Consider the following 16,097-nt stretch of genomic DNA (forward strand, 5'->3'; position numbering starts at 1 on the left):
TAACACTACTCTCTTCACACTCTGCCTCACTAAACGGCTCTACAAATGCGGCGAATAAACGTTTGCTTAAATACAACCACCTTTAGACCACGTGAGTTGACATTTCGCCTTTGAAAAAACAAGCGAGTTCAGCTTTATTACAGCAGAGCAGGATGAGGTTCTCACTGGTGCAACATAACAATGAAATGACACTAACAATTTAAAAGCGCTGGACTTTTCAGACCAACGTTAAAGTGCAAGACAATGATAAACTTTAAAGGGACCATATCCTCCATTTTTTTCTTTTATTTGTGTTGTTTACCTGAGGTCAGCCTACGATGTCTGTGTGGTTCTATGAAGAAAACAAAACAAAAAAAAACAAAAAAAAAAAACACTTACATGACCATTTTCCAATCTCTCTTTATTGACAGAGTTTTAGAGGCCAGTCTTTTTTGTTACTGTGCCTTTAAGACTGATCTATGCAAATGACCTGTGTTTGGATTTGCTGCCCTGCATTGTGCTTAATTCAAAAGGCTTTAACACCTCCTTATAACTTAAGCATGAGTGGTTGGAGCTACACAGCTGTAGACTGAATAGGTGGATATATGTAAAATGCCTTTTTGTGACACCTCAAAATCACTGGATTTAAAATGTGCAGTTTTTATGATTTAGTTTCCAAGTGTGAACTGACAAGTGAACAGTATGTTCTGAAGCTTTAACAATGTTAACATACACATGTATGCATTTATTCCACAAAGACAAACCGGCTTTTCTATGATATGGACCATTTAAGGCAGTACACAGTGCAGTACTGGTTAGTGTAAGACAGTACTAACTATACTATACCAACAACACACAGAATTAGTGCAGTCTAATGGGAAAATTTATGGCTCAGAGTTAAAGGCCTACCGTTTATAGTATATACATTTACAGTAATATCAAATACGATATCTGCCGAAAGACTTTTTCCCCTTCATCTCCTTCTGCACCGCTCCTGTCACTGAGACTTTCCACAGGAAGACACTGGCAGCAAAGCTCTTCTCCTCACACATAACGTACTGCAAGTAAATGTGAGACTGTGACTAATTTTTGACACTCTGGCAAAATATTCTGAAGAATTTGTGACGGCATTCGTTTTGGCTAAAATTACCAGCTTCCAAAAGAAAGAATGACTAAAATGTGTAACTTTCTACCTGTCTTTCAATACACCGAAACACTCTTACTGGAAAACAAACTGCTCATGTCAGCGAATGCAGAGGTCACAAAACCAGCTTTATGGCTTAGAGCTGAGCTGAATATGAAGTTAGTCTGCTAAGCTCAGGCCTACTAAGATAGACCTACAAGATGGATTTTTAATTTTTCTTTATTGATGGATATCAAAAACTTAACTGCAATATATGCTATTTGCTGGCTGCTTCAGATGAAAGAACGCTTCAAAATACAGAAAAGCTAAATAAACAGAATGTTTTGGTTCAGGGATATGAGTTCTCTCTCTGGTTCGAGTTTTCAGTACTGTGTGAGACTTATATCTGCGTCATTTTAAGAAAAGGGTCCAAACAAGCTGTCAGATTTGTAAGAGTTGCAGTGCTGGGTTCATTAATTTTGTTAATGCTGGCTTACTTATAGTCTGATAACATGATAAATTAAACCTGGATTGTTAAGGGTTTATTTCATACAAAGACTTGTTATTCAGTAACTACAGGGCCTTCATACAAACTAATGGAGCTTTTCTTAGATTACACAATTGTGTAATAAAACTTTGGCTTGTTACGGGGTTAAAAAAAAATTATATCATGATACTGAAGTATATCAACACTGCCAAGCAATGGACAGAGAGATTAAACAGTGAGTGTGAACTGACAACTGAACGCAATCTCAAACTGGTGCTAAAGAAAACACAGCAAACTCATCATCAGACACTAGGATCAATACTGGCTCAGGGCCTTACTGCTGCACACCCACATGCAGAAAAACAAAGCATTAAAAGCAACACATTCCATCTTTTTCAACTTAATCTCTATCAACTGCATCTCTAGCATATGGTCGATTACCACAGACAACAATTTCAACACATTTCTTTGCACTTGGAAAAAAAAAAAAACAGAAAACCTGTTAACTTGAATCACACTTGTATGGGCAGCTGCCCTAAAAACACAAAAGCAGCTGCTTCTATTTTAAGTCTGCTTTGAGTTAAAGGGGTTTCTGTTCTTTAACAAAGTGCAGGAAAATTATGGTTAACGGTAATCATGGTGATCACCCGCATATTACAAGTGCAGCAGAGAGAGATCAAGTTGAAAAATGCTGAAGTATTGCTCTAAGGTTAACCTGCACTAGCAAAGAACAAGGCAAGGATGGCTCGACAGCCAGTTAAATGCCTGCGGTTTGCGAAATCCATCATTTAATAAATGGCCAATTATATGCTTTTGTTTCTTGCGCGTCTCCCAAAAGCAGCAGCACATTTGTCGAGTAGCTGATTCATGACGGAGCGGCCAAGACACTCTCCGCCACCCCCCCCTCAAAAAAAAAAAACAGCCAGAGCTCATTATGGCCTCTCAGCGCCAGCCAAGCACCACTATTTTCAGACCCTCAAGTGCAGACTCAGAAAAGAGAGAGACGGAGAGAAAGAGAGAGGGAGAGAAAGAGAGAGAATGAGCGTGTGTGTGTGTGTGCTGGCACCATGATGGTTGCTATGACAACATAGTGGTTAGGCCCCTCTTTTTTTTTTTGTGTGTGTGTTTTTTTTGGGGGGCTTTTTTGGTCACTATGGTAACATAGTCTTTAGGTGGTTTTAAATTATGTGTACTCACCTAAAGTGATAATTTGTTTAGTTTTTATTAACATGGACTGTCTGTCTGTCTCACTTTTACTAAATACTACACCGTGCATAGTAGCGCCTTCAGAAATTTCGCAGTAAACCCTGATGCACGTGTGTGTGTGTGTGTGTGTGTGTGTGTTCATGAATCCGCGACTTCATCAAAGTTTGTTGCGCTGTAAAATGTGAAGTCAGAGCTTTTCAGAGCTCTAAGTGCCTCATTAGTCAAAATGACTGAAATTCTATCCAGGGCAGAACACTAGCGATATTATCTACGTCCTGTCAACTTTGTCTTTGATTGTCAGAGGGGTCTGGGGCCAAGCCCCGGAGGGCCGTTATCTGAGAAGGCATAGAGTTCACCTCAGACACAGCTTTACAATCTGTACTCTCCAGTATGTACTTAGAATTTCAGTCGTCTACACCAGTTCTAGGGTGCTCAGGTAACCAGAGTGTTCTCAATAAAACTACTTTGTGCTCCTCTCAAGCACTTTTATCTCACTATTGTAACAAAGCTTTGCATCTCCAACGGGAGAAGGGAAAATGTTCTCAACTTTAATGTACATTACGTCAAAATTTTATTCCAAGTCATTTGTACCATTTCTATTGGTCCATTTGTCAGCACAACTAGAGCATCTGATAGTTTTAAACAATCTGCTCCTTTCTAAATCCCACCATGCGATCATATTCTGACAGTATTTAAGAGAAACAAATAAAGAAATACAACAGTATCACTCTGTGCATATAGAAAATCCTACAAGCATTGATTAACACCCAGCTAAAAGAATCATACACCTGTAATCTTTCAAGAAAAATTAGCCAAGTTTAGCGCAGCGAGGCAGAATACCTTTTTTCCTATGTTTAATTATACGGACCATTGGAGGCCATATCTATATTCATTAGACATACATTAGGAGTGTCATAAATCTGAGGCAAGCGCATGAATAGCCAATTAAGAGCCACAGTGCAGTTATCGGTTGATGTTAATTAGAGGTAGATAACTTTTTTTTTCTTTTTTTTTTAGGTGAGGGTGTGGGGGGTTGGGTTGCGTTGTAATCTGATCTGATAAATGAGTATTTTGTAATCATGACTCATATAGTGAAACTTCGTACAAGTGACAACGTAATTAAAGAGGAAAAATGTTCAGGTATACACTTGTTAAAAAAATCCTCTCAAAACCTCACTGACTTTTTTAATGCTTTAGGTTTCCAAGTGTAAGAGAAGTGTAAAAGAAGCACATTTCACATTTCGAAAATGCTTCAAGGAGAAAATGTTAAGGGCAAAACCAACACATTGAGACAAAATGATTGATTATATAAATGTTCTTCGTCATATATGAAAGATATTTAATGCTTAGGACAGTATCTATTCACGCAAGTCTAGATTACTAAGCCTTAATCAGGGCTGTTACAAAGTTCAACTAAAATTAATACATTTTCTTAGCATTGTAGCTACATTACTAACAAAACATGTTCCATTTAGTACCAAAATAAGTTAGTGGAACCCTTCCAATGGTGGAACTGTTCTTGCTACATAGAAATGTTACTTTAAGAATCAGTAAACCATGCAAAGAACCTTTTGGCTGATTTGGTCAATGGGTTTCAAATGGTTCTATGAGTTGTCACTGTTCTATATATAATTATTGTCTTTAATAAAGAACTCATGAATAACCGTCTTCATGAGTGTAGAACTGAGGTAAACCACGGCAGTGTGCAAACACACCACATAAACCTGGAGATCTGGATGATGCATCAGAGCACAGAACACTTATGCATTCAAAAAGTCAATAAGTTTTACGTATCAATTTCATAGTCGTTGCCTGAAGCTATCGATAAACCGACAAGTGACCCCAGCCTGAGAATAAGTGAGCAATTGGAAGGGAAGAGCTGGAAGAGAAAAGTTCACATGCTTAAAGGCCCAGCTGCATGAGGTTGAAACAGGGAACGCTTCCAAAGTTTCATTTGGCCCAATAAAACAAAACAACTGAAAAAAAAAGAAAAGAAAAAGAAAAAAAAAATGAGCCAGAGCACCAGGCAAGCGGAGAATAACCATCGAGCACACATGTATCCAGAGAGTCTGATCTGCAGCCAAACAGATGATTAATACTGTATACACAGCTCTCTCTCTCTCCCCTCTCTCTCTCATACACACACAACGTAAATATTCCAGCGCTGAAAGCAGTGGCAATTCCTGCCGTGTTGGCGTCTCCACGGCGACATGTTCAGATTCTCAGCTGATCTATGACCGACGCTCCTGTGGAGGCTCTGTGTACACGCTCAGAAAAACCATCCCAGTTTGGGCCTGCTCATCCTTATGTAGCACCAACACACCAAACAATGGCTAATCAATGCAGTCCCACTCAAATTCCTCATACATGCTATTGTACATGTTCAATAAGACTACTAATAAGACTACCAATAAAACTACCAATAATATTCATATCACATGTTAACAAAAGGGACGCAAGATATGGACAAAATATCACATGATGAAATTACTACATATTATGCAACTGCTACACTCATGCTGGTACTGTAGTAGTATTAGTCAAGCCGAGTCAAGTCGAAGTTTATTTATATAGTGCTTTTTACAGCAGGCGTCGTCACAAAACAGGTTTACGGAAACATCCGGCGACGCTAATGGCGACAGTGTCAAGGAAAAACTGCCTAAGAGCAAGAAGAAGAAACCATGAGACGAACGAAGGCTCAAAAGGTGAACCCATACTCCTCTGGTCGACACCGGACAGCAAACAATAACACAAGAGCAATATGAACAGAGAATAAGGTTTTAATTTTTAGGAGCATATACAAGTTTACTGCGCTATGAACGCATTTATGAACTACATAATTTTGTGTCTAAAATGACTTGTTTATTTGTTGGATGATTCAAACACCTAAAAGAACATCTGCCATTAGTCAGGATGCTCACGTCACACAGTAAAACACTCAGTGGTTTGTTAGAGGGCTCGTTTACATATTATAGACTTTTGTAATATCAGTATCATGAAGGAAAACATGACAAAAGGGGTGTGCAATAGTGCAAAACCACATACCTTTAGTTTCTGAGGTAGCTGGAAGAGGTAGAATTTCCCAGCTGGGCCACATTTTAACAATCACTCCGAATATGATGATTTTTATTTAATGTGTCACACGCTGCACTAAAGACAATTAAACTAAGTACGTTCTCTTTGTAAAGAAAGATGCTGTTAGTCAGTGTCCTTTAAGTACCGACGATACTGATGATATGCTCGTGTGCCACAATTTATTACAACACTGTAAGATATCATATTGTCCACCCCATTACAATTAAAAGATGAGTGTATTGCAGACACATCTAATATTACTTTTGTTGAGACGCACCGCATATTGTTGGGTAACCGTTATCGTGAATAGCAAATGATATATAGTGCAGCCCTAGTTAATATACGGCAAATAAACTCAATTCTGATTCTGAAAACACTAGACAAAGCGCTTTCCCCTCAGTGTCCCTTGGGTCTGAAAGAGGCCCTATCTGCCCTGGCCTCTGTTTCACTGCACTCAAACAATAGCAGCCACATGGCACTCAGTGCACAGGCGTACACGCACACACAGAGCTGCAGACACGTACTGAGCGCGCTCGCTACTCCTGCAGGCTGGCAAGAACGCTCCACATTATACAACTCCGCACAAACAGCCCGAGAGCGCAGCTCAGACATTAACTTTATCAAGGGGCAATTTCTGTCCCTAGATTTGATTTCAGGTCCAAGTTTGGGCTTTATAAGGGCATTTGTTTACCTTATGTGCTGTTCAGCTGGACTGTTCTCCACTGATGAACAGATTCAGTGAAGGAGTGTAGGTCTTTTAACCAAAACGTGCTCCCACATCATTCACCTCAGTGTTGTCAAGAGATGCTGTAAAGATGCGGCAGAGACTTCAATAAAAATCTACTGTTTAAGAAATCCAGATTAGCTTACACCAAGTTAAAACGTAATCATTTCTTTTACACTAGCACATTTTTTGGCCTTGGCATCTTAGGTTTAGGGCCACGTTGAAAACATTTTTGCCCTGAGCTCTCTAATTTCTGACAGTGCCTGACAGAGACTTCTATTATGCTCAGACGAGGAAAGAGATCCTTGTGAAAAAGTTAACACATGAAGAGAGAGAGAATTTAAAACATGAAATGACTATGGTGTAAGTTACATACTCATTACAGTAAATCTGCTCAGTGTGACTGATTTCACAACTGACTGTGTACCTGCTATGCCTAATCAGTTCAGCCTCCAAGAAAAGATTCAACTTTCTAACTAATTCAACTGAAAAAATAAAGAAATATCACACCTAGGCGTTCGATTTTTGGCCTCGTTCTTAGCAACTTAGGTGCGACAAGGTTGGACAAGCTTGATAGCACACTGACAAAAATCTCATTCATCCCAGCACGCTCTGTTTTTGTCATAAATGCAAAACTAGAGGGTTATTCATTTCAAATGACTTATTTTGTATGCATGTGGAAGATTGCACCGTTAAAATAGATCAGGTGTAGTTTATGTTGTGTCATTTTTAACCTGCCTAGTTTCGATTAGCCACAACGTAGCAAATGTTAGCTTTACATAGCAAAACAATCTAAATTCATTAGGCTGAATGGGATTTTCGTCCAGCCTAGCAACGGCTGTAACGAAAGAACAAATCTTGCATTCTCGGTCACAATACTCAGTTTGAGGTTATACAGCTAAATAAAGGAACTGAGAGGGTACGTTCTGTAGGAAAAAAAAAAGATGGAAAAAAAGGAACCAGCCATTCGTGGAAGAGTAACAGCATGCAAACTTAATAATACCGTGGCATTAGGTGTCTCTAATGGGGATTAATATTGAGAAGGCTGTTTCTATATGTGCAACATTTTCAACCCTAGTGCCTGAGATGGTGCTAGCAGCATAAGAAAGGATTTTGAGAGGAAAGAATGAGGAAACTTTTAACAACTGTGCTGTTCTGTAGAGCTTGCGCAGAAACCTGATTAAGCAGCATGTTATATTATACCAGCAACTCGAACACAATGTTTAAATGCCCTGAAACCTCCCACTGCAGGAACAGGTTATTTAAATACAAACCAAAGACAAGCTCACACTGTTTATTCAGCATATAACACTGCAGCTGGGATGGCCCACACACACACACAGATACACACACCCTGTTCTCGCTGCCACGGCCATCCTACTCTCCGTCTTTCTTCAGGGCCAGAAAGGAAGGTCGTGAAGATCAGGCCTGTCCCAAATACTCAATTGAAATGAATTGAAAGAAAATGAATGGATTAAAATTTACTGTTTTGATTAATCAGCAGTATTTTGTTGGCATATTTTGAATTATTCTACTGCTCTCTCTTACAGTAAGAAAGAGTCCGATGAACAAACCAATTTGTAAGCTGTTTTGTCCCAGTGGTTTATTTTTGTTCTAATGAAGGCTTTCTGAAGCATTCCAAGTGATATATCACTATATTGATATATCATCTATAACTGTAAATCCATATTGCTTTTAAGTTTCAGCAGCACAGACAGATAAAAAAAAAAACTTGGTTAACTGCAGAGTATCAACTTTTCTGGGTGCCTCGGATTGTTTTAAAAAGAACAGTTCAAAACACAATAGTAATTTTTTTCTTTCTTTAAATGTGGTTTGTGTCTGGTTAATGTTTACAACACAACGTTCAGCCCCTTTTGGCATCATCTGAAGAGAAGAACTGAACAAAGCAGCCAAAACAAGCTGCGTCAAACGTTTAAGGCATTCTTTTAACATTGAGCAGCAGCACTGATGAACCGCACCTTCACTAATTTTACTGTTTACTGATACTAAACATTAAATATCGTGAGTTGAGAAAAAAAGAAAGATGTTGACTTTTGTCAGTACCGCTTAGCACTAAGCTCACTGTAAACCTTCTCCACGGCTACAGCCAATCTTTTCGCCTGAATGAAAAAGAGAAAAATGGAATGCTTCTCAGATTGTGTCTTATCAGCTCTTACTACAGCACTCACATTCTTGACTCTAAAGCCAGAGCGTATATCAAAGCCATGCCGCACCTGGTTTTATGTCAGTGGAGCAAACTCCTCACGTTACGTGAGCACATCCGCATACGTAGCCTGCTCATGTGTGTGTGTGTGTGTGTCTCTGTGTGCGTGTGTCTACTCTTCAGCGCAGTCACACTAACACACTAGCTAAGAAACTGTGCTCCCATACACGGTGGAGTGTGTGCGACCACGAGGGCTCAGAAGTCAAAGGTCGCATTGCATAATTCGCCAAGCAGCGACACAACAGCCACAAAACACTAAAAAGCAGAGCAGCTACAGAGCGGCCAAAAACAGCAGCCAGCTCTCGGTGCAGATCGCTGTGGAACTTCCACCGTGACGCAGTAGAGTGGAACATTGTCTGCTGGCAGACGACCACTGCCAAGAAAAAAAAACAGAAAGAGCCAGATGAGAGACAAAATAAAAAGCAGAAATAAATATATAAACTTATTAAAGCGGCCACGTTTGCCAGCTTACTGACTTCCAAGAGATTTGGCGAAGCTACTCACTGGAGCACAGCCAGCTTTTTCACACACACACACACACACACACACACACACACACACACACACACACACACACACTTCTGTTTTACATCCACTTTGGCAATAAAGCTAAAGTATAATGATTTTTTTAACTTTCATTATAGTACTTTTTTTGCTAATGAAAAAGCATTAGGCTTCACACATGCACTGCTCTGAGAAAAGGATACGACTAACTCAAACGAAAAACTATTTCATTACAGACAAGAAAAAAAAAATACAATTTTATCCTTCATTCATTTAAAACTGTTGATGATAAAACACATTGTTTACTTCCATTTTGGTCCTCTAAAAGATGTTAAAAGTCCAACTAAACTCAAAAGTTGACTTGTTTTACCTTGTTAGCTCATGTCTGTAGTCATACTGATATGATAAAATCATTTAAAAGATAAAATTCTTGTTTTCCTGTAATCTTTGATCAAAGTGTAGTGAGCGCACCAGCAGGTGGAGAAAAATACTAACCAATATCATCATGTTTCACCGCTTCCTCCTCCCACCGCCCCCACCTAGCACTGTTCAGCTTAGCTCAGAGAACATCCATGACACAATTTTCACTTGGAAATCTCACGCTGCCTTTAAGATGAGAGTTCGCATGATATTAACTAAAGGGCCTATAACCTACATTGTTCTGAAACCGGCTGAAACACTCCATGAATGGGCAGGACTAAAACTACTGTATAGATGAATAGATGCATCATTTTTAGTGACATAACAAAAGCAAATGAAAAAAAAGGGTCATTTTTGCAGCTCAGTTTCCACATAGTTTGGAAACTTTTACAGTGTTTACTTACTACATCAGAATGTTATTCACACAAGAGAGGAAAATTCAGTTTTACATGATATGGCCCTTTAAAAAAAACATTATAGTAAAGTTTAAAGTCAGAAATGGCTGTGTGTAGGCTAACAACCGGCTCCGCAGAATGAAAGCAAAGCACTTTTAGAGAGAAGGGGGTCAGGCACAGCTCATGTGAGTGAAATGAACTCAGATTGAACAGAGTCTGTATCTCCAGGCCTTTACAATAGAAGGCCTCCTGAGGTTTGATCCATGAATTTTGCCATGTCACACCCTTTAAAAAAAACACGTCTTTAAAAAGACCATTTGCATTAAAACAGAGGGTTAAATGAAGCGCATGGAGCTAAGGGGCAGGCACTGGTGCGTACACACACACACACACACACACACACACAAGCTTGCAGCTTTCTCCTCACAAATGGTCCGAGTGCTCACATTTACATTGTAAAGCTGAAGGGTGAGGAGAAGGGGGGGGGGTCACGAGGGGGCTTTGGCCCTGCTCTCTATTTTTGTTTCCTCTTTTTGTGCTACACACACACACACACACACACACACACACACACACACACACACACACTGCAGTGGATTTTTCAACTTGGCCCTCATCAGTTGTGTGCCTGATGAAACAAACACTGACAGCTCCTTTACATTTGCAAAGGCCCCTGCAGCAGCTGTGCTCGTCCCACCACACACACACACGCGCACACATGCTCGCGAATCAGAGCCTGACCCCAGCTGAGCCGAGAGAGAGAGCGAACATAAGGGAATAGAGAAAGAAAGATAGACAAAATAGAGTGGTAGAGAGAAAGAGATGGGGGGAAAGAAACAGACAGAACAGAGAAAAAGAGACAGAGATAGAGAGGAAGAGAGAAAAGTGGGGGACAAAGAAAAAGAGGAGAAAATGAAAGATAGCACAAGCGAGGCAAAACAGAGAACAAGAGAGAGGGTATACAAAAAAGAGAGAAAGAGCAGAGAGAGAGAGGGAGAAACAGATAGGAGAGAGAGAGATGCATAGAGAGAATAGAGAAGGGGAGAGACAAGAAACAAGAGAGAGCATGAGGGAGAGCAAAGAATTGCGAGAAATAGGAAAGACAGACAAAATAGAGAGGAAGAGAAAATCAGAACAGGGGGAGGACAGAGGGAGAAAGAGAAAGATAGAAAGAAAGAAAAAAAAAATTCCACACACACACACACACACACACACACACACACACACACACATGGCCACACATGGCTAGCCCCCTTGGTAGCCCCCTGGTTCCCCCCTGAACTGTGTGCCATGTTCACTTCAACAGAACAAGAACACAAATGAGCGCTCCGACTGCATTCATTAGCCAGGCCTCAACTCCAGACCGGCGCAACTCTCCAATCTAAAATATCCGTCAAAAATAATTACTCGGAGATGCTGCCTCGCTGAGGGTGCTCGTCAGGACGGCCTCATCTGCCATTAAAGGAGGTCATTCTGAAAGCAGAAGTGGGAAGAAGCACTCTCGCTAACTTTATTCTCCTGTTAACATGCCCTTCTATTAGGGGTGGAGCGATATATCTAGCACTTACATACAGTTTTCTAAGTGTCGGTTGATCTTTGTTATGTGTTAAAAATGATTATACACTGCACAGCCTGGTTTAGCTCAGAGAAATAAAACAAATTATCCAATAGAAGTTTTATTAATGCCTATCTTGCTGCCCTCTAACAAAACAAACCAATATCGACAATCAACAAAAATCAACAAAACAATATTGAAATCGCCAGAAATCGAGCTTGAGCGCATGTGAAGCATAAGCCCCACCCACTTCCTCACCCACTTTACTCTGAAAAAATATTTAACTAGTTTTGATCACTTGGTTATAAATTTACACACCCTGTTAATTTTTGACACTGCACTCTTAACATCAATCAAGGTCAATTGTATTTTCCCTGTTTGCTTACCACCCATTATAATTTCCCCTTTTTCTCTTCCTGCAGATGAATTTTAATAACATTCATAGCACATCAGATGTGAGAGGGGGGTGGTGGGCAAACAACTTGCACTCTTGTTCCATGGGATATGGTTAAGCCAAGCATGTATAATTGTCTTACGCTAATTAAGGGGAGGTTAAATTAGAAGGGCCAAGAGTTGTGCGGCGAGCGCAGGCCCATGGGACGGCTCCTCCAGGTTGTTTTTGTTGTTCGCCTGGTTTAGTCGGACCAGATTTCACCCACAGCTGCCTGCGCTGTGCAGACGTGACGGGATCGGCCATGTTCCGCGCGCTCCCTCTACACACCACACGCATGATACTCACACAACTGGGTAGAACAATTTAATTTGAATCCTACTACTCGTAATAATATTAACAACTATGTTCAAACAAAGCAGTAAGTCACGACAGCACATTGAAAACAGGACAAACAACCTGCTTATTTCTGATTCTGAGATAGTCCATATACAGCTCATACACGTCACCCTACACTGTTAGAAATAAAGGTGCTGTGCAGGTCCGTGTTTTGTTCATCAAGGTACAAACAATGTAAATGTTCCCTCAAAGGCACAACAGTGGTTTTAAGGCCCAACTGTGTTCCTTAATAAGTTTTGCCAGGTGAAAAGTACATTTTTGTATCTTTTCATAACTTAGAGAACAATAAAATGAAAAGCCTGGAGACGAGACGGGTGTGTGGAGTCAATACAACTTAGAAAATATCATTTCAAATGGATAATGGAACAGTTACGTTCACTGACTAAAGGTACTGAAATGTACCCTTGAGGGTACCACCTCAGAGGGGTACTGTCCCCGTGACAATTTCATACCTTTATTTCTGTAGACTTGCATTGAGAAGCCTGAAAATTTCCATTTTTCAGACACTTTTTAATATGATGCATATTAGTATTATTATGAAATGTTCTCACCATCCCTTCCATAAGCTGTTTCTTTTCTGCTCAGATGAAGAAGTTGCCATTTACCATATGAGTCAACATTTACCAAAAAAAAAAATCCCTGTTCACCAGCATATCAAACATTACCGAACAACCAACGAGATAAGTGACCTTTAAAAAGTGAATTTGGCAACAATTTTAGTTATATCAGCTTTACGGGAGTAAAAGATGTTTCGTTCGTGTTTATTAAAACACTCAGAGTTGTGGCTGACAGCCATTTCCTCCAACTTCAACAAATCAAACGGCAGGGTCACCATCTTGCTACTTTAAAATAAGAGAGCAGCTGTAAAACACCTTAAGAAAAGCACTGCAAGTCAGCCAACCTCCAGCTGCAGCCAGAGGCTCATGCATGCAAACACACCAACAAAGCTCACTACTGTCACCGTGTTTTCACTTTTTTTAAATAACCTGTTGCCAGCTCTTAAAAATACTGATCATAATGAGACCAAACAGTGATGGACAATGAAATCCCACACAGTAGTCATTAAAACACATGGGCTGCTTGAAAGAAAAGTTAAAGAGAGAGGCACGTGACTGCTTCAGAGCCAGTTTTTTTCTTTTTCTTTTCTTTTTTTTTCCTCCTCTCGTGCTAACCCTTTAAAAGACACGGATCTGGGACAGCCCCATGTACACCTTCTCCTCCTATTAGCCTCATATACATCTTTAGGATGCTGTGTAGCAACATTTAGGTATTTAAATACCTAAAAAATACGAAATCTTCCAAAAGATCTTGGTGCATTTGGAGACTTTAGACTGGCCCAGGCTTCTGCAGCCGGGGTCTTTGTTAGGCTGGTCTTAACCATGCAGATTAAAGTTAAACAAGGCAGACTGTCCCACATCCACCAGTTTGAGCCTGTTCACATTTTCACATGCTGATGAAATGATTCTGTACCTCTTTAAAACAGCACAAAACGACCCCCACAAATAAGCAATGTGAACCAGCTGCCTGAAATGCTGCATGTGAAGCAGTGGGGAGGTTCTCCGTGGCGCTTGAGCCATTTAACTCCACAGATTTGCCCAGAGAGAGAGGAGAAAAGCACAATAAAAACAAAAACGATGAGCTGAAATGTTGCAGAATGCACCTCCATTAAATGCTCAACATTGGCACAGCAGCACTGCATAAGGGGGAAGCACGCTAAGCAACCCCCCACAAGGGCAGTTTCTGGGCATTTTCACTCCTAAAATAGGGGGTAGAAGCCTCCTCCTAACCCCAGGGGGGCGGTTGGGGGTGGAAATGAGCCGGGGCAAGAGCACCATACCATCGGCCAGAGGCTCCAGGTAGAGCCGTGCTGCAGTCTCCAGATATCAGCGCGCAGAGGGGACGCAAAGAGGGTGGATGATGGCAAGTTATGGAGCAGTTGTGTGTATTTTCGTTGTTTATTTTTGTGGAGGGGAAACGGAACCCGGAATATAAAGCGCCATGGCTGCTGCTGCTCTCTCTCTCTACTCCGAGGGAGAGAGAGACAGAGAGAGAGAGAGAGACGAACAAAAGCCGAGCTGCTTACACTTCATATTGGTGCGCCGGGGTGCTATTTCTTCCACAAAAACAAACCAAGTGTTAGAAAAGGCAGCATTTCAGCGAGTTTTGCTACGAGTGTCGAACAAAACTGATGATAACCAAACTTGAAAAGCCCTGTGAGAGATTTTAAGCCATTCTCAGCCACATATGCACCACAACCACAGCCGTAAAACCGTCCCTTTATAAACCATAACGTGCAAACTTTGCATTTTTTCCATCAAAAATCCAAACCCAGCCCCACACGGAACGCTAACCTAGCTAACACAAACACAAACACATGCGAACTCGCAACTCTGCAGCTTTCGCGTTAAACAGGGTAGAAAAAGAGGGGAAAACTTACGTATTTCTTGATATTTCTTTTGATATTTCTCTTAGGCCGTTCCTTGCTCATCCTGTAAAAAAATAAAAAATGTAAAAAAAAATCCCAAATGTGTGTCGCTAAGGAAAGAATCGCCACATGAATTTGGTCTTCTTCTGCGTCTCCTTCTCGTCTTCGGTGCAAAGCCCCCAGAAAAAAAGGAGAGAATAGGAAAAAACACGATTTAAATCCCCCCGTGTGTAGTTTTGCCTGCTCGCCCAGTAGAAATCCCCCCTTTTCGGCTGTTAAACTTCCTTCTGTAGCTGGGAATTGTCGATAAAATCCCACAAAAGCGACTCAGTTGTCCATGATGAGCAGCGAAAGCCGAACGCTAGCATAGTTTAAAAACAACTTACATTAGTGGTGCACGAGAGGCGACCGTTGGCACATCCCGGCTTTTAAAACACATTAAACCGTTAACGCCTGTTCTCTCTGCCGTGTGTTCATACGGCGAATGTCACATCTTTTCGCGAAATAAATAACATTAAAACGAGTACAAAAACACGCTCCGTGCTCGCGTCCCAGGCTAGAGCGATAGCAGGCGGTGAGTGAACTCTCCAGCACCACAGCTAATGTGTACAAGACCAGGCTTCTTTCTTCCTTCTACAAACTCGTCGAAACAGCCGCGGCGAGTATGTGGTGGTTGTTTCCCCACCCGTATTCCGACAAACCCCTCCTTCCGTGCTAGGATTGGCTGGCAGGGTCCCGCCTTCTGGCCAGCGAGCTCGTACTCAAGCGCTACGCCGAATCGCGGCGTTCCGGTTCACCATAGCAACGGCGAAACTTTGCTCGACGTTCGGCCCTTTCTTGCTTTTGCTCTCCGATTGGCCGGCTACCTGTGTGTGTGCCAGGGAGCCAATCGCAGCGAGGGAGGTGGGAACTACCAATCCTAGCCAAGGAGGCGGGTGTTGTGCGAATACGGGTAGGGAAAAAATATTACAACAACGCGGGAAATTTAAAAGGACTGCAGTGTTGCAGATCAGTCCAGCGAAGTCCTGCGATAACAATGCAGGTTATATTAAAGAGAGAAGGAGAACTATTTCAAATGATATTCACTTACACAGATTGTGAGAATCAAAGTGCCGTAGCCAGGTTACAGGTTGAGGCGACCAGCTGACACTCCTGTGTCCACTGATGAAGGACTAGAGGATGACCAACAC

The 16,097-nt window shown here is 41.2% G+C and overlaps 1 protein-coding gene across 2 annotated transcripts in view; it reads right to left on the bottom strand.

Annotated features, from left to right (window-relative positions):
• The window catches only part of jarid2b (jumonji, AT rich interactive domain 2b), a 171,785-nt gene extending 156,241 nt beyond the window's left edge, over positions 1-15,544 (bottom strand). For both annotated transcript variants that reach the window (XM_036565982.1, XM_036565981.1), the window contains exon 1: positions 14,920-15,544. In XM_036565982.1, coding sequence (XP_036421875.1) covers positions 14,920-14,970 — 51 coding nt within the window. In that variant the 5' untranslated portion in view covers positions 14,971-15,544. The remainder of the gene's footprint in view (positions 1-14,919) is intronic.
• Positions 15,545-16,097: the final 553 nt, after the last annotated feature.

This window comes from Colossoma macropomum, unplaced genomic scaffold (genome assembly GCF_904425465.1).
Source record: "Colossoma macropomum unplaced genomic scaffold, Colossoma_macropomum, whole genome shotgun sequence".
Classification (NCBI taxonomy): Eukaryota; Metazoa; Chordata; class Actinopteri; order Characiformes; family Serrasalmidae; genus Colossoma; species Colossoma macropomum.